Raw genomic sequence first — 20,230 nt, 5'->3', positions numbered from 1 at the left:
ATAAAATTATGAGGGGCATGGATCGGGTAAAGAGACAAGGTCTTTTCCCTGGGGTGTGGGAATCCAGAACTGGAGGGCATAGGTTTAGAGTGAGAGGGGAAAAATTTAAAATAGACTGAAGGGGCAAGTTTTTCATGCAGAGGGTGGAATGAGCTGCCAGAGAAAGTGGTTGCGGCTGGTACAATTACAACATTTAAAAGGCATCTGGATGGGTATATGAATAGGAAGGATTTACAGGGATATGGGCCGGGTGCTGGCAAGTGGGACTAGATTAGATTGGGATATCTGGTTGGTATGGACTAGTTGAACCAAAGGGTCTGTTTCTGTGCTGTCCATCTCTCTATGATCTTTCAGGCAGAAGATATTGGGAGAGAAGACTAGTCAATGGCAGCAGTACCTGCTCAATGCGCACTCTCCTGCCTTCTTTGTAATGTAACAGCTCGAAAGCAGCCAGTCCTTTTAACACCAAAAGACATGAAATGATAAGACTAATTTTACTCTTATCATTTCAGCTATAGATAGCATGGTACAACATTAGCCTAAGGTTCTCACTCTTAAAGCATTTTAAGTGATCAGATCAGGCAGAATCATGTGACCTCCACAGCCCTTGAATCATTGAACAGTTGACAACCACTTTTGGTGTGGGGTGCTTGTAAATATGTGCAGTTGAATGGGAATAAATTCAGTTAAACATTTCAGCCAATAACATTAAGAAAATACTTAATGAACCTGTGAAAGTGCTTGACCGCTAGGGGATGAGGAGACAGTGTTTTTATTCATTTGTGGGACTTGGGCATTGCTGGCTGACCAGCATTGATAGCCCATTCCCATTTGCCCTTGAGAAGGTGGGGGTGAGCTGCCTTCTTGAATCGCTGCAGTCCACTTGCTGTGGGTTGACCCTCAATGCCGGTAGGGAGGGAATTCCAGGATTTTTATCCAACGACTGTGAAGGAACGGCAGTATATTTCCACGTCAGGGTGGGGAGTGGCTTGCAGGTGGTGGTGTTCCCAAGTAGCTGCTGCCCTTGTCCTTCTAGATGGAAGTGGTTGTGATTTTGGAAGGTGCTAAGGATCTTTGGTGAATTTCTGCAGTGCAGCTTGTAGATAGTACACACTGCTGCTACTGAGCATTGGTGGTGGAAGGATTGAATGTTTGTAGATGCGGTGCAAAACAGATGTAGAGATAACATCTCATGAGCATGTAGGATGAGCCTATAAGGAACGCTGTAGTGTAATTGTGATCTCAGCAGGCACATGATAGGTTTCTTCTGGAACTTGGGATAAGTATAACTCAGAGAGGGTCGATAAAAATAATTTAAAGAAAGCTTGATGTGTGGCCGCCGCTTGTAGGAAAAACAGAAAGATTGATGTTAAAATGCTGTCAACGGTGGTTTGATGAATTGATGCATTGGACCTCAACACTACACGTTGCTGCCATTGCAAGAATGTTATAGATGGTGGATGTTGTATTATGTCACAAAGCACAAATTTAGTATATTTTAAGTAAATTGCGCATTACATCATCACTGTATCATATGAGACGTGGGATAACGATTGCTTGTATATGGCGACATGTATACCAAATCAGCTGACAGCCTGGAAACATAATGACTTGAGAAAAACACAGTGATACACTCCTCAAAGATCGGCACTGGGAGCACTGCTCTGGCAATTTATACCAATAATCAGGTGGACATACAAGACTCAGTTTCATAGTTTACTGATGATTGAAAATGACTCAAATAATCAGGAGGCTGATCACAAATGTCAGTAGGACACTAACTGGTGAAACGAGTAAGAGACATGGTGGATGAGAGTTAACAAACTATGAAAATGAAATTTTACAGTAATATCATGCTTTAGGAGCCTCAAATGATAAAAGGAGTGAGTTGTGATCTGGAATGCACTGACTGAAAGGGCAGTGGAAGCTTCATTACAGAATCCGAATTTTTAAAAATCCCAAAAGGAAAATTGGTTATGGAAGAAAGGTGGGCAAGTGAAATGTTTAGAACTAGCAGAAGCCTTTTGAATCACTACTTGAGAGATTCCGACTTCACTACTTCTTCTCTATTCCACAGCCTGCACATGAACAGAATCTTCACAGTGGTCAATCTTTCTGGTTTCAGCCACGGCTGAAGCTCTCGGTCTGACAAAACACCGGGGAAAGATGCCAATGTTCCCATTGGAATGTCCTTCCAGCCACTCCTCATTCACTGTGAACAAAATGGAAAACAATGTGATTGCACAAGGGAGACAGGGAGAGAAGAGAATGAGGGGGAAAGAAAAGAGAGAAACAGATAAAGAGGGAGGGAGGGGATAGGGTGAAGATAAAGATGAGTGCAGGGAGATGGGGAAGAGGGAGAGAGGCAGTGAGGAGGAGGGAGAGAGGCAGTGAGGAGGAGGGAGAGAGAGGGAGGGAGGGAGGAGACAGAGATGGGGGGGGGGGGGAAAGGAGAGATAGATGAGGGCCAGAAGGACGGCGACAACTGGGGGGGAGTGTCAGGGAGTAGGAGGGTTCAGGGTGTGAGATGGAGAGGCCAGGGACTGAGATGGGGGTGAGGGGGGAGCTCAGGAAATGAGGGGATATCATGAAGGGGGTTATGAAGGAGTGATGGGGTGAAGGGAAGCTTATGGAGTAGAGGGGGGGCTCTCAGGGAATAAGAGTGAAGCTCAGGGAGTAACGGGGTTATCAGGGGTGGGGGGGAGGTCAGGGTGTGGGTGGGGAGGTCAGGGTGTGGGGGGGAGGTCAGGGTGTGGGGGGGAGGTCTGTGAGGGGGAGGTCAGGGTGTGGGAGGGAGGTCAAAGTGTGAGGGGCAGGTCTGTGAGGGGGAGGTCAAGGTGTGGGAGGGACGTCAGGGCGTGGGAGGGACGTCAGGGCGTGGGAGGGACGTCAGGGTGTGAAGGGACGTCAGGGTGTGAGAGAGGACGGCAGGGTGTGAGAGAGGACGGCAGGGTGTGAGAGAGGACGGCAGGGTGTGAGAGAGGACGGCAGGGTGTGGGAGGGACGTCAGGGTGTGGGAGGGACGTCAGGGTGTGGGAGGGACGTCAGGGTGTGAGGAGGGGTCAGGGTTTGGTAGGGAGGTCAGGGTGTGAGGGGGACAATCAGGGTGTGAGGGGGACGTCAGGGTGTGAGGGGGGGTCAAGGGGTGGGTGGTCAGGGTGTGGGAGGGACGCCAGGGCGTGAGGGGGACGTCAGAGCGTGAGGGGGACGTCCGGGTGTGAGAGGAGGGGTCAAGGTGTGGGGTGGGACGTCAGGATGTGAGGGGAATGTCAGGATGTGAGGGGAACGTCAGGATGGGAGAGGGACGTCAGGATGGGAGAGGGACGTCAGGATGGGAGGGGGACGTCAGGATGGGAGGGGGACGTCAGGATGGGAGGGGGACGTCAGGATGGGAGAGGGACGTCAGGATGGGAGGGGGACGTCAGGGTGTGAAGGGGACGTCAGGGTGTGAGGGGGACGTCAGGGTGTGAGGGGGACGTCAGGGTGTGAGGGGGACGTCAGGGTGTGAGGGAGGGGTCAAGGTGCGGGGGAGGGGTCAAGGTGCGGGGGAGGGGTCAAGGTGCGGGGGAGGGGTCAAGGTGCGGGGGAGGGGTCAAGGTGCGGGGGAGGGGTCAAGGTGCGGGGGAGGGGTCAAGGTGCGGGGGGGGGAGGTCAGGGTGCGGGGGGGAGGTCAGGGTGCGGGGGGGAGGTCAGGGTGCGGGGGGGAGGTCAGGGTGCGGGGGGGAGGTCAGGGTGCGGAGGGGGGGGGTCAGGGTGCGGAGGGGGGAGGTCAGGGTGCGGGGGGGAGGTCAGGGTGCGGGGGGGAGGTCAGGGTGTGGGGCAGGGAGGTCAGGGTGTGGGGTGGGAGGTCAGGGTGTGGGGTGGGAGGTCAGGGTGTGAGGAGGGAGGTCAGGGTGTGAGGAGGGAGGTCAGGGTGTGAGGAGGGAGGTCAGGGTGTGGGGGGGACGTCAGGGTGTTGGGGGGGGACGTCAGGGTGGGGGGGGACGTCAGGGTGGGGGGGGACGTCAGGGTGGGGGGGACATCAGGGTGTGGGGGGGGACGTCAGGGAGTGGGGGGGACGTCAGGGAGTGGGGGGGACGTCAGGGAGTGGGGAGGGACGTCAGGGTGTGGTGGGGGGGACGTCAGGGTGTGGGGCGGACGTCAGGTTGTGGGGCGGACGTCAGGTTGTGGGGCGGACGTCAGGTTGTGGGGCGGACGTCAGGTTGTGGGGCGGACGTCAGGGTGTGGGGCGGACGTCAGGGTGTGAGGGGGACGTCAGGGTGTGAGGGGGACGTCAGGGTGTGAGGGGGACGTCAGGGTGTGAGGGGGACGTCAGGGTGTGAGGGGGACGTCAGGGTGTGAGGGGAATGTCAGGGTGTGGGAGGGACATCAGGGTGTGGGGGGGACGTCAGGGTGTGGGGGGGGCGTCAGGGGGTGAGGAGGGATGTCAGTGTGTGGGGGGGACATCAGGGTGTTGGGAGGATGTCAGGGTGTGGGGGGGACGTCAGGGTGTGGGGGGGGACGTCAGGGTGTGAGGAGGGATGTCAGGGTGTGAGAAGGGATCAAGGTGTGGGTGGTCAGGGTGTGGGAGGGACGTCGGAGTGTGATGGGGACGTCATTGTGTGAGGGGGACGTCAGGATGTGAGGGGGACGCCAGGGTGTATGGGGGACGTCAGGGTGTGAGGAGGGACGTCAGGGTGTGAGGAGGGACGTCAGGGTGTGAGGAGGGACGTCAGGGTGTGAGGAGGGAGGTCAGGGTGTGAGGAGGGACGGTCAGGGTGTGAGGAGGGACGGTCAGGGTGTGGTCGGGGGGTCAGGGTGTGGGCGGTGGGAGAGGTGAATAGTGATTTTTAAAAAGCAGTGTCCAGCAGATTTGAGAAAGATGGGATTGCTTTGATTGCTGAGCAAACATACCTGGGAACCCTTCATGGATCCAAACTGCTGTTATCTAAAAACTGCCTCTGAATTGAGGTAATAGAACATATCTAGGAGCTTTCAGCATTTGCTAGCAACATTCTTTAATCAACAAGGGTGGCACAATGGTTCAGAAATTAGCACTGCTGCCTCACAGCAGCAGGAACTGGGGTTCAACTCCTGCCTCGGGTGACTGTTTGTGTAAAGTTTGCACATTCTCCCCGTGTCTGTGTGGGTTTCCTCCGGGTGCTCCGGTTCCTCCCACAGTCCAAATATGTGCAGGTTAGGTGGATTGACCATGCTAAATTGTCCATAGTGTCCAAGAATGTGCAGAGAATGTGGATTAGCTAGGGGAAATGCAGGGATACAGGGATAGGGTAGGGGGATGATAAAAGACAGACTCCGAAAGTCTAAGTTGGATCCATTTTAGAACCAATTTGATTATAAATAACAGATAAAAGCCTTTTTCCCAAGGCAGTAAGTTTAAAAAAACACTTGTACAATGAAAGGGTAGTGTCTGGTTCTCCCAGCTCAGCTTCTCTCTGGTTTGGTTTGGTTTTTGGCTGTCTGGCTATTCACTGAAAGCAGTCAGGTAGTTGTGAAGCTGATGGACCCATGGGAGCAGGTCCAGGCAGACCCTCCCTCTCTCTGACTGCTCTCCTATAAGACCCTGTGTTTGATTTTACCTTTTGTGCCAAGGGAATTGTTGCAGGTATTGGAACAGCACCATTAAGTTTGGATGATCTGTCGGGTTCTCAGATTGGTTGTTAATATGTATTCTGTTCTCTTTTGTTTGTGTTTTATTTGGTCATTGTGTAAATAAATACTGTTTTGTTTGAAACTGAGTTGTTTGACCAACTGCAGCTCTCCTAATATCCATGTTACACCTGCTTAAAACAACTAGCAAAGTTAGGGTCTGGACTACTTTCTTGAAATGTTTTGAGGGATCTTGCCTGGTCCACAATAGTATACTTTATAAAAGCTCATTGCCATCCTGTAGACTTTAATCAAATTTCCCCTTGACCTCCTTTGCTTCAAACTGAACATGGAGTTTGAGATACAGAAATAGACTGAACAGACTGGGGCATTTTTCACTGGTGCGTAGGAGGTTGTATGGTGACCTTATAAAGGTTTATAAAATCATGAAGGGCTTAGACAAGGTGAATGACAAGGAGCTTTTCTGTCGGGTGAGGAGAGTTCAAGACTAGTGGGCATGTTTGTAAGGTGAGAGGAGAAAGATTTAAAAAGGACCTGAGAGGCAACTTTTTTTTTTACACAGAGGGTTCTTGTGTAGAAATGAACTGCCAGAGAAAGTGGTGGATACAGGTACAATTACAACATTTAAAAGACGTTTGGATAAGTTCATGAGTAGGAAAGGTTTGGAGGGATAGGAGTCAATGCAAGCAGGTGGGACCAGTTTAATTTGGGAGCATGAGTAATGTGGATTGGTTAGACCGAAGGGTCTGCTTCCATGCTGGATGACTGACTTCACTTTCTCCCAGTTGAACTTATGACTGAAATAGGTAAAAACAATAACTGCAGATGCTGGAAACCAGAGTTCAGATTAGAGTGGTGCTGGAAAAGCACAGCAGTTCAGGCAGCATCTGAGGAGCAGTAAAATCGACGTTTAGGGTAAAAGCCCTGCATCCTATGACTGAAATCCCTCATCCCTAAAAGCATTCTGGTAAATCTCCCCTGCACATTTTGAAGGATCTTCACATCCTTTCCAATGTGTGCTGATCACTAGTCTTAGCTGTCACTGACCTACTTTCCCTTTTTTTGAACTGAATGCCTCTATTCATGAAGTTCAAAATCCCATATAATTCACTACTCACATTCCTAATATGTCCTACCACAAAATATAGAGAGAGGCAGAGAGTCAGATTAAGGAACACAGTTTCAGAGAGAGACCAAAAGAGGGATGCTGGTATTTCATTGATACAGTAAGTGAATCTAATCCAGACAGCCTGGAGAAAGATCATACCCTCAGACAGAACATCGACGATATCACCCTCGTTGAACTCCACATCTTCTGCACCATGTCCATTATAATCATAGAGGGCCTGTGTTTGGTAGAGCACTTTACGCCCACACAAAGGGTCCTTGTGCTGAAAAAAGGCCAGGTTAGAGCAAAAACACCAGAGTGAGTAAACATGTATGTTGCAATATGCACAGACACCACAGCATATATGTATGAGCTTGAGCATTTGTGCTGACGTGTGAGAACCCTGGGACATCTATACAATGCAACTCAAGAGCACTCTGAAGCTTTAGCCTGAGCTGGGGAATGCTGAGGCACAAAGATTTCTTTTCCAAAGTGTGAATGTAAACACATCATAATTTGAATGTGTGTATTGTGCAGTGATAACATGGGTACTGTGTGAATCCATGTATATACTACATTGAATCTGTGTATACAGAAATGTATATAAATATTCTAGGGTGAATAGGTGAGCATTGTAATGTTGCATGGTGCTAAACCCAGCTGGAATTTTATCTGTGCCTGCAAACTTGCATCTGTTTCTAACTAAGCTCCACATTCTTACCTTGCACCACAGAGTGAGGCGTCCGTCAACAATCTGATTCCACACTTTGGCTAGATCTTCATCTCCTCTGATCTCCACCAATTCCTGTTTCTCCTTCTCTTTGTAACTGTGAGAGAATTTGAGGGTTTAGAGGCAGCTTTACTCAGGAGTTAGGTTTACAGAGGGATTAATAAAGGGAGTGGAGGGGACAAAGTAAAGGTTAAAAATTAACTCATGAATTAGAGGGCACGATTATGAATCATAGAATCCCTACAGTGTGCAAGCATGCCATTTGGCCCATCAAATCCACACTGAGTCCAGACTCACAAACACCTTACCCTACCCCTGTAACCCTCCATTTCCCATAGTGAACCTAACTAACTCCACAACCACCTGATGAAGCAGTGCTCTGAAAGCTAATGCTTCCAAATAAACCTGCTGGTCAATAACCTGGTGTTGTGTGATTTTTAACTTTGTCCAACTAACCTACACATTTTTGGATACTATGGGCATTTTAGCATGGCCAATCCACCTAACCGACATCTTTGGACTGGGGGAGGAAACCAGAGGAAATCCACGCAGACAGAGGGGGAATGTGCAAATTCCACACAGTCGCCCAAGGGTGGAGGATTAACTTTGATTGGGGAGAGATAGGAAGACAGCTATAGACAGTGAGCAGCAAAAAGGAAATGTACTTATTTTGGGTTTCACTCACTATGTCAGGATTTATTTCCCATCCCAAATTACCACTTCATCCAATCATAAAATTGTAAACATTTAGTGTCCCAAGAACTGATTCCAGTGACACCTTATTCATTGCATCTTGCCAACCATAAAATGATCCATTTATGCCAATACCTTTGGGAAAGTGATCATAATTTTGATAGCGTTAAAACAGGTGCGGAACCTGATCTAACACTTAAAGATCTAAATTGGAGTAAGGCCAATTATGACAGTATTAGGCAGAAACTTTCAAAAGTTAATATGGAGTAGCTACTTGCAAGTAAAGGGACAGTTTGGATAATGGGAGGCCTTCAAAAATGACTTGAGAATTCAGAGATACTAAGTTTCTGTAAGGATATAGGAAATGCTGGATGACTAGAGAAATTGAGGTTCTGGTCAAGTCAAAAGAGGCATATGTCAATATATAGACAGTTGGGATCAAGTGAAAACTTGGAAGAGTATAAGGGCAGTGGGAGTATATTAAGAGGGAAATCAGGAGGACAAAAAGGGGACATGAGATAGCTTTGGCAAATTGGGTTAAGGAGAATCCAAAGAGATCCTACAAATACATTAAGGGCAAATGTTGTAATTGTACCCGCCTCCACCACTTCTTCTGGCAGCTCGTTCCATACATACACCACCCTCTGCATGAAAACGTTGCCCAATAAAAACCGAAAGAACCATGGATGCTGTAAACCAGAGAGAAAAATAGAAATGGCGAATAAGCTCAGCAGGTCTGTTAACATCCGTGGAGAGAAATCAGAGTTAACATTTTGGATCAAGTGGGGGGCCCTTCCTCAGAACTGATGGCAGCTAGCAAAATGTAGCTTTGTATGCAGAAGATAGGGTGGGTGGGAGGGTTTAAGAAAACATTAGGTGCGCTTACAGCTCAAAGAGAGAAAAGAGCAATTGGACAGACAAAGGAGTGGATAACAAAAGGCTAGGAGGGTGAATAGCTATTAGTGGGGATTAGAAGATCGTTATGCATTTCTTTGTCAGTCCAACTGCTCATTTCTCTCTTTGGGCTCTATCCCTGCCTATCATTTATTCCTTACCCCTCCTCTCATCCTATCTTCTCCATATAAACCAACATCTTCCTAGCTACCATTGATTCTGAGGAAGGGTCACTCGATCTGAAATATTAACTTTGATTCCTCTCCACAGAGGTTGCCAGACCTACTGACCGACATGACATCCTAACTCCTCCACTTAAAGCACTGACCAATAAATGCAAGCATATCAAACAACTTCCTCACTATCCTGTCTACCTGCAACTCCAACTTCAAGGAACTATGAACCTGCTGTCCTAGGTCACTTTGTTCAGCAACATTGCCCAGGATGCTACCATTAATAGCCTACCCTGGTTTGCCTGACTGAAATACGATACATTACATTTATTGAAGTTAAACTCCATCTGTCACTCTTGGTCCATCGATCCAACTGATCAACGTCCCATCATACTCTGAGATAATCATCTTCACTGTTCATTATTCCATCAATTTTGATGTCATCTGAAAATTTACTGACCATACCTTCCATATTCACAACCAAATCATTTATATAAATGTCAAAAAGCAATGAATCCAGCACTGATCCTTGGGTACATCACTGGTTACAAGCCTCCAGCCTCAAGCCAAATTTATTTACAAATGGCTAGCTTTTCATGGATTCCATGTGATCTAACCTTGCTAACCAGTCTACCATTCGGAAGCTTATCAAATGCCTTGCTGAAGTCCAAAAAGACAATGTCCAATGTCCTTAATCAATCTTCTTCATCACTTCTTTAAAAAAAACTCAATTGAATTAGTGACACACAATTTCCCATGCACAAAGTCATATTGACAATTCCTAATCAGATCGCGCATTTCCAAATACATGTAAATCCTGTCCCTCAGAATCCCCTCCAATAATTTACCCACCACTGATAACAGGCTCACCAGTCTATACATCCCTGGTTTTTCATTACCACCTTTCTTAAATAACGACACCCTCCACTCTTCTGGCATCTCATCTGTGACTATTGATGATACAAATATCTCAGCAAGCGGGTCAGTAATCTCTCCCTAGCTTCCCACAGAGTTCTGCGATACATGGTATCGCTGTGACTGAAGCCTGTGCATGTGTGGAAGGTGCAGGAATTGGTAAAGAAAGGAGAAGGTAGGTGGGAAATTGAGCTTGTATGGACTGAGATTGTTTTATAAACACTTCGCAAATGTTGGAAAAAACAAATTTGAAACACCATTTGCAGCAAATGGGAAAATGGCTGCAGGCCTCAGCCAGTGAAAGGTGGTTAACCGTCACCATATTTATTGGGTCAATCACCCATGAAACACGTGGGCGGCCGCCATCTTTGTAGATCACAAGCTGCAGTGGGAAGCACACACAACCTTCACTGACAGGCAGTGAGAAGGAGAGGATTCACACATAGCAAACTCAAACCAAGAGAAATGTTTGTCCTCCTGGATTTCTCCCCCAGACTGATAGATTAGATTACTTACAGTGTGGAAACAGGCCCTTCGGCCCTACAAGTCCACACCGACCCGCCGAAGCGCAACCCACCCATACCCCTACATTTACCCCTTTAACCTAACACTACGGGCAATTTAGCATGGCCAATTAACCTGACCTGCACATCTTTGGACTGTGGGAGGAAACCGGAGCACCCGGAGGAAACCCATGCAGACACGGGGAGAATGTGCAAACTCCACACAGTCAGTCGCCTGAGTCGGGAATTGAACCCTGGTCTCTGGCGCTGTGAGGCAGCTGTGCTAGAGATAGAGATAGAGATGGTGTGTTTTTCCTGGGAGAGATGTTTAAATCCTGCAAAGTAATGAAGGAAAGGCATGGCTTCAGGCAGCATAATTAAAAACATCTGGTCAAGATGGTGGCAAAGTAGGATGCTCCAAGTGGAGCTCCTCAGTTACATCTGTTTATTTCCCATTTTCTTCTCTTTTTACCCCTTTCTCCCCTCTTGGAGCTCTTTCCTTAGGAAGAACTTGCGGGGTAGGGACGACCAGCCAGCTGAAGGCTAGAGCAGGCCAAGGGCAGCCAGTGCGCTGGAGGTTCACATGGGGTGGGCGTGACCAGCGGGCTATTGGCCTGAACAATGCAGGGACAGCCAGTGGACTGTGTGGGGCCTGAATGATGTGGGCACGGCCAGAGGGCTGTGTGGGGCCTGAGTGATGTGGGCATGGCCAGAGGGCTGTGTGGGGGCTGACTGATGTGGGCACGGCCAGAGACTGTGTGGGCCTGAGTGATGTTGGCACGGCCAGGGGGCTGTGTGGGCCTGAGTGATGTGGGCACGGCCAGGGGGCTGTGTGGGCCTGAGTGATGTGGGCACGGCCAGGGGGCTGTGTAGGCCTGAGTGATGTGGGCACGGCCAGAGGGCTGAAGGCCTGAGTGACGTGGGCACGGCCAGAAGGCTGGAGGCCTGAGTGACGTGGGCACGGCCAGAAGGCTGGAGGCCTGAGTGACGTGGGCACGGCCAGAGGGCTGTGTGGGCCTGAGTGACGTGGGCACGGCCAGAGGGCTGTGTGGGCCTGAATGACGTGGGCACAACCAGAGGGCTGTGTAGGCCTGAGTGACGTGGGCACGGCCAGAGGGCTGAAGGCCTGAGTGACGTGGGCACGGCCAGAGGGCTGAAGGCCTGAATGACGTGGGCACTGCCAGAGGGCTGAAGGCCTGAGTGACGTGGGCACAGCCAGAGGGCTGGAGGCCTGAGTGACGTGGGCACGGCCAGAGGGCTGTGTAGGCCTGAGTGATGTGGGCACGGCAAGAGGGCTGAAGGCCTGAGTGACGTGGGCACGGCCAGAAGGTTGGAGGCCTGAGTGACGTGGGCATGGCCAGAGGGCTGTGTAGGCCTGAGTGACGTGGGCACGGCCAGAGGGCTGGAGGCCTGAGTGACGTGGACGCGGCCAGAGGGCTGGAGGCCTGAGTGATGAGTGATGTGAGCATGGCCTGAGGGCTGGAGGCCTGAGTGATGTGGGCTCAGCCAGAGGGCTGGAGGCCTAAGTGATGTGGGCACGGCCAGCGGGCTGTGTGAGCCTGTGTGATGTGGGCACGGCCAGAGGGCTGTGTGAGCCTGTGTGATGTGGGCATGGCCAAAGGGCTGTGTGAGCCTGAGTGATGTGGGCACAGCCAGAGGGCTGTGTGAGCCTGAGTGATGTGGGCACGGCCAGAGGGCTGTGTGGGCCTGAGTGATGTGGGCACATCCAGAGGGCTGTGTGAGCCTGAGTGACGTGGGCATGGCCAGAGGGGTGTGTGGGCCTGAGTGATGTGGGCATGGCCAGAGGGCTGTGTGGGCCTGAGTGACGTGGGCATGGCCAGAGGACTGTGTGGGCCTGTGTGATGTGGGCATGGCCAGAGGGCTGTGTGGGCCTGAGTGATGAAGGCATGGTCAGAGACTGTGTGGGCCTGAGTGATGTGGGCATGGCCAGAGGGCTGTGTGAGCCCGAGTGACGTGGGCATGGCCAGAGGACTGTGTGGGCCTGAGTGATGTGGGCATGGCCAGAGGACTGTGTGGGCCTGAGTGATGTGGGCATGGCCAGAGGGCTGTGTGGGCCTGAGTGATGTGGGCCTGAGTGATGTGGGCATGGTCAGAGACTGTGTGTGCCTGAGTGATGTGGGCATGGCCAGAGGGTGTATGGGCCTGAGGGATGTGGGCATGGAGAAAGTGAGGACTGCAGATGCTGGAGAAACAGAGTTGAAAAATGTGGTGCTGGAAAAACACAGCAGGCCAGGCAGCATCCGAGGAGCAGGAGAATCAATAGGTGGAAGGAGGTGGGGGTGAGGGTGATAGGCCGGAGATGGGGTGGGGGCGGAGAGGTCAGGAAGAAGATTGCAGATCAAAAGGGCGGTGCTGAATCCAGGGGTTGGGACTGAGATAAGGTGGGGGGTGCACCTTATCTCAGTCCCAATCCCCGATTCAGCACCACCCTCTTGACCTGCAATCTTCTTCCCAACCTTTTTGCCCCCATCCCCTCTCCTGCCTATCACCCTTACCTCCTTCCACCTATTGTATTTCCAGCGCCCCTCCCCAAATTCCCTCCCCCCTACCTTTTATCTCAGCCTGCTTGGTACACCAGCCTCATTTCTGAAGAAGGGCTTATGCCCGAACGTCGATTCTCCTGTTCCTCGGATGCTGCCTCAGTGGGCGGCATGGTGGCACAGTGGTTAGCACTGCTGCCTCACAGCGCCAGAGACCCAGGTTCAATTCCCGCCTCAGGCGACTGACTGTGTGGAGTTTACACGTTCTCCCCGTGTCTGCGTGGCTTTCCTCCGGGTGCTCCGGTTTCCTCCCACAGTCCAAAGATGTGTAGGTCAGGTGAATTGGCCATACTAAATTGCCCGTAGTCTTAGGTAAGGGGTAAATGTAGGGGTATGGATGGTTGCGCTTCAGCGGGTCAGTGTGGACTTGTTGGGCCGAAGGGCCTGTTTCCACACTGTAAGGTAATCTGTAATCTAATCTGGCTGGCCTGCTGAGTTTTTCCAGCACCACATTTTTCAACTCTGATGTGTGCATGGCCAGAGGGCTGGAGGCCTGAATGATGTGGGCACGGCCAGAGGGCTGGATCCCTGAATGATATGGGCATGGCCAGAGGGCTGTGGGGGCCTGAGTGATGTGGGCATGTCCAGAGGGCTGGAGGCCTGAGTGATGTGGACCAGTTGTTAGACTGCAGTCTGCGAATTGAGGGCACGGGCAGACACTGTGGATGCAGCTTGCCCTGATCTATTGAAGTACTGTACTGCTCATCTTTTTAACTTTATTCCCATTTTTCTAACTTATACTATGGACAACAGTTAAGTAATGTATCTTTTTTCTTTTTCTCTTTATTTCTGTATTTCCCTGTACTTTGTACCTAAGATGGCACCAGTGGGGCAACACTGTAAACTTTTCACTCTACTCCTGTATTGAATACACGTGAAAATAAATAATATTCTAATTCCGATTGAATACACCTGATCAAGTCAGGAATTTATCCATCTTTACATGTTTTAAGACATCCAGCACCACCTCCTCTGTAAATTGGACATTTTTCAAGATATCACTGTTTATTTCTCCAAGTTGTCTAGCTTACATGTCCTTCTCCAATAATAAACACTGACATGAAATACTCATTTATTATCTTAGCCATCTCCTGCAGTTCCACACATAGATGGCCTTGTTGTTCTTCGAGGAGCCCTATTCTCTCCCGAGTTACTCTTTGGCCCTTAATGTATTCCCTTCATCCTACCTACTGAAGCTGTCACATTTCCCCTTTTTGCCCTCCTGATTTCCCTCAAATATACTCTTCCTCCTCTTATACTCCTTGAGAGACTCATTAAAACACAGCTGTTTATAACCTCTTTCTTTCTCTTGAACAGAGCCTCAATTTCTGTAGTCATCCAGCTTTCCCTACACCTACCAAATCTGCCTTTCACATTAACAGGAATATACTGCCTCTGAACTTTATAATTTCATTTTTGAATTACATAGTTAATGATAAGGCCCTGGGGAGGGTTTTCGAACAGAGATGCAGGTATATAGTTCCTTAAAAGTGGCATCACAGGTGAACAGAACATGTTTGCCTTTATCGGTCAGAGCATTGAGTACAGTCGCTGAGATATCATGTTAGAGCTGTATAAAACACTGGTAAGACACATTTAAAGTATTGTGCACAATTCTGGTCACCCTGCCATAGGAAGGATGTTATTAAACTGGAAAGATTGCAATAAAGACTTACAAGGATGTGACCAAGACTGGAAGATTCAAGTTATAAGAAGAGGCTGAATAGACTGGGATTGTTTTTCCCTAGAATGTAGGAGGCTGAGGGGTGACTTTATAGAGATTTATAAACTCATGACGGGCATAGAGAAGATGAATAGCCAAGGTCTCTTAACTAGAATAGAGAAATCCAAAACCAATTACACAGGTTTAAGGATGAGAGGGGAAAGATTTATACGGAACCTGAGGGGTAATCTTTTCACACAGACAGTGGTGCGCATATATAAGCTGAAAGCAGAATTAGTGGAGGCAATTTGAAACATTTGAAACAGGTACATGGATAGGAAAGGTTTAGAAGGATATGGGCCAAACACAGGCAAATGGGACTGGTTCAGTTTAGGAAACCAGGTCAGCATGGTCCATTTGGTCTGAAGGGGTCTGCTTCTGTGCTGTACAACCCTTTAAATGATGAATGCAGTAGCACAGGTAGTGCTTCTGAGATTACAACTCTAGGTCCTCCAAGCTGCCCCTTTCCTATGTTGTTGGTTCCCACATCAACCACAAGCACTGGTGACTCACCCTCCCTTTCGAGAAGGCAAAAGTGGGGACTGCAGGTGCTGGAAATCAGAGTCTAAAGATTAGAGTGGTGCTGGAAAAGCACAGCAGGTCAGGCAGCATCAGGTCAGGTCAGGTCAGGCAGGAAAATCGACGTTTCGGGCAAAAGCCCTTCATCAGTTTCGAGAAGCTTACATGATGGATTTGAAGTAGGTTACTGAGGGTTGATATAGATGGGCAATTCTCAGTCTGGAGAGGAGCTGACACTGGTATTCCCAGGAATCAATGTTGAAACCCTTGCTTTTTCTGATTTATATAAAAAATTTGGAGATAGGTGTTGAGGGCAAAATCTCTAAACTTGCAGTTGATGCAAAGCCATGGTGAATAACGAATTGTGAGGCTGATGCTGAGGGACTTCAGAGGGAAATGACAAGTTGGCCAAAATGGGCTGGCACCTGGCACATGAATTTCAATGCAGAGAAATGTGAGGCAAAACATTCTGGTAGAAGAAACAAGGAGACAATAAAAGCTTAATGGTACAATTTTGAGAGAGCACAGGAGGAAGGAGACCTTGGATTCAAGTGCATGATTCTCTGAAGGTGGCCAGACAAGTCAAAACAGTTATTAAGGATTCTAGGATTTATAAATAGATGCATGGATTATAAAAGAAAGGAAATGATGCTCCACCTCTGTAAGTCATTCGTCATGCCATCTTCAGAGTACCGTGTTCGCACTGGGCACCTTATTTAATGAAGCTTTGTTAAAGCCCTGGACAGACTTCAAAGGAGATTCCATAGGAGGTTTCAAACGTGAGCTGGATATATTTTGAGTGATAAATTTAGAGGGCTACAGATTTAGGGTTGGAGAATGGGACCACTTAAGTTGCTCTTTTGGTAACTGGTACAGACGTGGTGGTTGAACGGCCTCCATCTATACTGAAGAATTCTAAGATTATCCCGCCATTCCGTTATGTCCCAAACCCTGGCACCCAGGAAGCAACAGACCAAATGGGACTCATGATTTCTGTACAAACTAAAATATCCACGTCTCAAACGATTGAATCACCCACTACAATTACCTTTCTCATCTGCCTACCAGCCTGTCTCCACGAGAGTCTCTCTGTTTTCCGAGAGTAGCCTTCAGGCAACTTGTAACTGCAGTTTTCCCCCAAGTTGTCCACTCCCAACTCAGTCGTGTTGCTCACTAAATAGGCATCTATAATTTCACCAAGTTATGACATCTGCGAACCTTTTGTCAGTTGTGGTCAGTGAGTTGACTTCTTCCAGAATTCTTCTCTCTAGTTCTGGTTCTGCTCAATTTCAGATTTATTAATGGAAGTTAAATACCATGAGCTGCCAGTGTGAGACTTGAATTAGTGACCTTTAAGGCTGTATCATTTTATTATCTGCGTCTTTGATTATAAATTAAATGGAAAAACAACAGTTTTAAGCTAAGGATTGTGGCAAGAATACCTGCACTTTTATAAACAAATCACTGAAATTCATTGTGCGGAATGCTTACACTGCTGCTTTGTTCAAGCAGTGGGGAAAGATGTTTATAGATGGCATGGCACAGGGTGGGAGGGGGTGGTCTGCCAGGATTTAGTAGGCCAAGAGTAGCAATTTGATAGTTGATTTGTGCACGTGCGAGCAGTTACAAATGCCAAAAGCCATCAGCCTGCAGCAACTCTGGTTCCTGAAGAGCTGAATAACTTGTGGATATAAAATATAGAGGGAAAAGCCACTGGACTTCTAGAAGAGAAAATTCTCTCTCTCTCTGTCTCTGCAGTAAAAATACCTGACATCCACAGGAAGCCAGTTAATTTCTACCATCAGTTTTTGTAAACTGCTGCATTTAATTACTAAGAGAATCTATGGTTCATGTTCCAATCGGCCAGTGGCTCCTTGTAAAAGAACTTTGAGAAAAGAGACTGAAGAACAAAGAGACATAGCAAGCCAAAAGGGATATCTCAATGAAATCTGTGGGCTGGTACCATTTTGTTTCCCAGACTTTTTTTCCCCTTGATTCATAAAACCAATGTTATTTTGTTTATCTATGTCTGCCTGTATGAACGTAGGACTTTTAAAGAAGGTGTTTAGAGTTTGAACTAGTAGACCCATTGTCGATAGCTAATAGCTATTTAGAATAGTTATTTGCTTGTGATAGAATTTACTTGTTTGTAATAAACAATAATTCTTGTTGAGTACAAGGTTGATCAGTGTCTTCAGTTAAAATGATTCCATCAGACAGATAACTTGGGTAACTTTGATTAAGTCATTAAGTTTTACTGTGACCACACGTGAGGCTTGAGAATCAGTGCACTTTCCCAGTGGAACTTCTTAACAGTTCCCAGAGCATTAGCTTGGACTTCTAGATTACTACTCTAGTGAAATTACTAACACACGAGGTCTTTCTCATAGTGACGGCCAAAGAGAGTGTTAGAATTATAACAGTAAACATGTTGTAATCTTCACATTTGCACCTTAATTGTATCTGTCCTGACTGCCGGCCCAGTTTGGATTTGAAGATGTTCACAAATTCACTGTAGGATATTCCAGTCTTCACCCTTGTAGCCAGAGTGTATTCATAGTGAACCTTTATTATCACGGAATCAGCAAGCAAGGAGTCCTGATTTGATAAGAATAATGGTGTTAGAAGGCACCAAAATTAGGAAATAATTCAATTTTACTTCATTTTTTTCTGGAAAGTTGATACTACAGACTTTTCATAACCAAATGTGTTTGACAGAGCTTTGTTCCAACACCTTAAATTGGGATATCTCAAATTTGGAGGTTTACATTGCTGTCCTTTGGTAATGAAGAATACAACCCCCACCCTCCTCAAGAGGGATTACCTGGATACAGGGTTTCAGTTACCCAAACACATTCCAGAATCAGGGGTCTGCCAGGGAGGTACATTTCCCATTTAAATGAATGGATTCACTACTAGCCACAATTTTAGGCTTCTGTGGTAGGTCTTGGAAAGGGGTATGGGAGGGGGTGGGGGGGGGGGGGGTGGGGGGGGGGGGGGGCAGGGGGCAATACTGTATTTGCATTTGAATTGGCGCAAAACCAGGAACCAGGTGCAAATGACAGCAGCAGGGAAGTTTAATATCACATTTTCAAAACATACAGGCCCTGTTACTTCTGAGTATGGGAGATAGCTGGTAACACAAGGGCATCGTTGGTTCTTACACATCACTCTCTGATTACATCAGTCACTCTCTATCCAATACTGTCATTAGTCTTTGGCAGAATAAAGCACATTTAAACACCATGTTTGTCCAAAAGATTATGACCAGAGGTCAAACTGCAGTGAGGGTGTGGGGGCAAGACAACCCCCAGGCAGGAAATACCAAAATATCAAATATTTTGCTTTTGTCTTCACCTAAGAGAATTCAAAAACATTCCAGGAACAGCTGCAGATCAGGGGTGGGAGGGACAGAGGAACTTCATGAAATTACAATCACTAAGGAAGGATATTGAGCAAATGGATGGAGCTGTGAGTTGCTTAGACTCCTGGTCCAGATGGACATATCTTTGGATAGTGGAGTGTTATGGAGTCATAGAGATGAACAGCATGGAAACAGAGCCATTGGTCCAACTAGTCTCACTAGCCAACCAGATATCCTAACCTAATCTAGTCCCACTAGCCAGCACTTGGCCCATATCCCTCAAAATCCTTCCTATTCATATACCCATTCAAATGCTTTATAACACAATTTTGTATATTTAAATTGAGGGGTGATAGATATAGGACAGATGTCAGAGGTAGTTTATTTACTCAGAGAGTAGTAGGGGCGTGGAACACCCAATCTGCAACAACAGTAGACTCGCCAACTTTAAGGATATTTAAGTGGTCATTGGATAAACATATGGATGATATTGGTATAGTGTAGGTTACAAGGGCTTCAGATTGGTTCCACAGGTTGGTGCAACATCGAGGGCTGAAGGGACAGTACTGCGCTTTAATGTTCTATGTCCTATGTCTTTTAAATGTTGTAACTGTACCAGCCTCCAGAACTTCCTCTGGCAGCTCATTCCATACATGTACCACCCTCTGCTTGAAAATATTGCTCCTTAGGTCCCTTAAAAAATTTTCCCCTCACATCGTAAACCTATGCCCTCTAGTTCTGGACTCCCTGACCCCCAGGAAAAGACCTTGTCTATATACCGTATCCACACCCCCCAGGATTTTATAAACCTCTATAATGTCACCCCTCAGCCTCCAATGCTCCAGGGAAAATAGAGGGGTTATGTTCAGCCTCTCCCTGTAGCTCGAATCCTCCAACACTGGCAACAGTCGTGTAAACCTTTTCTGAACCCTTTCAAGTTTCACAACATCCTTCCAATAGGAAGGAGACTAGAATTGCGCACAATATTTCAATATAACGAATGTTTTGTACAGCTGCAACATGACCTCCCAACTCCTCTACTCAATGCTCTGACCAATAAAGGAAAGCATACCAAACGCTTTCTTCACTATCCTATCTACCTGGTACTCCACTTTCAAGGAACTATGAACCTGCACTCCAAGGTCTCTTTGCTCAGCAACACTCCCCAGAACTTTGCTATTAAGTGTATAAGTCCTGCTCTGATTTACCTTTCCAAAATGCAAAACCTCACATTTATCTAAATTACACTCCATTGTCACTCCTTAGCCCATTGGCCCAACTGATCAAGATCCCATTGTAATCTGAGGTAACCTTCTTTGCTGTGCACCTCCAATTTTGATATCATCTGCAAACTTACTAACTATATCTCTTATGCTCACATGCAAATGATTTATATCAATGACAAAAAGCAGTGGACCCAGCACCGATCCTTGTGGC

At 47.7% G+C, this 20,230-nt stretch overlaps 1 protein-coding gene across 1 annotated transcript in view; it reads right to left on the bottom strand.

The window, feature by feature from the left end:
* Positions 1-1,644: 1,644 nt before the first annotated feature.
* Positions 1,645-20,230, bottom strand: part of LOC122564589 (neutrophil cytosol factor 2-like) — a 120,081-nt gene continuing 101,495 nt past the window's right edge. Inside the window, exons 12-15 of the mRNA XM_087998612.1 lie at positions 17,882-18,027; positions 7,440-7,545; positions 6,878-7,001; positions 1,645-2,212 (exon numbers count right to left, since the gene is read on the bottom strand). Coding sequence (XP_087854738.1) covers positions 2,067-2,212; positions 6,878-7,001; positions 7,440-7,545; positions 17,882-18,027 — 522 coding nt within the window. The 3' untranslated portion in view covers positions 1,645-2,066. The remainder of the gene's footprint in view (positions 2,213-6,877; positions 7,002-7,439; positions 7,546-17,881; positions 18,028-20,230) is intronic.

The sequence above is a fragment of the Chiloscyllium plagiosum genome, unplaced genomic scaffold, assembly GCF_037043375.1.
Source record: "Chiloscyllium plagiosum isolate Xiang-an unplaced genomic scaffold, Cpla_swu_hap1 HiC_scaffold_21, whole genome shotgun sequence".
Classification (NCBI taxonomy): Eukaryota; Metazoa; Chordata; class Chondrichthyes; order Orectolobiformes; family Hemiscylliidae; genus Chiloscyllium; species Chiloscyllium plagiosum.
The sequence above is the reverse complement of the archived record's forward strand: the minus strand, read 5'-3'. Positions and strand labels throughout refer to the sequence as shown.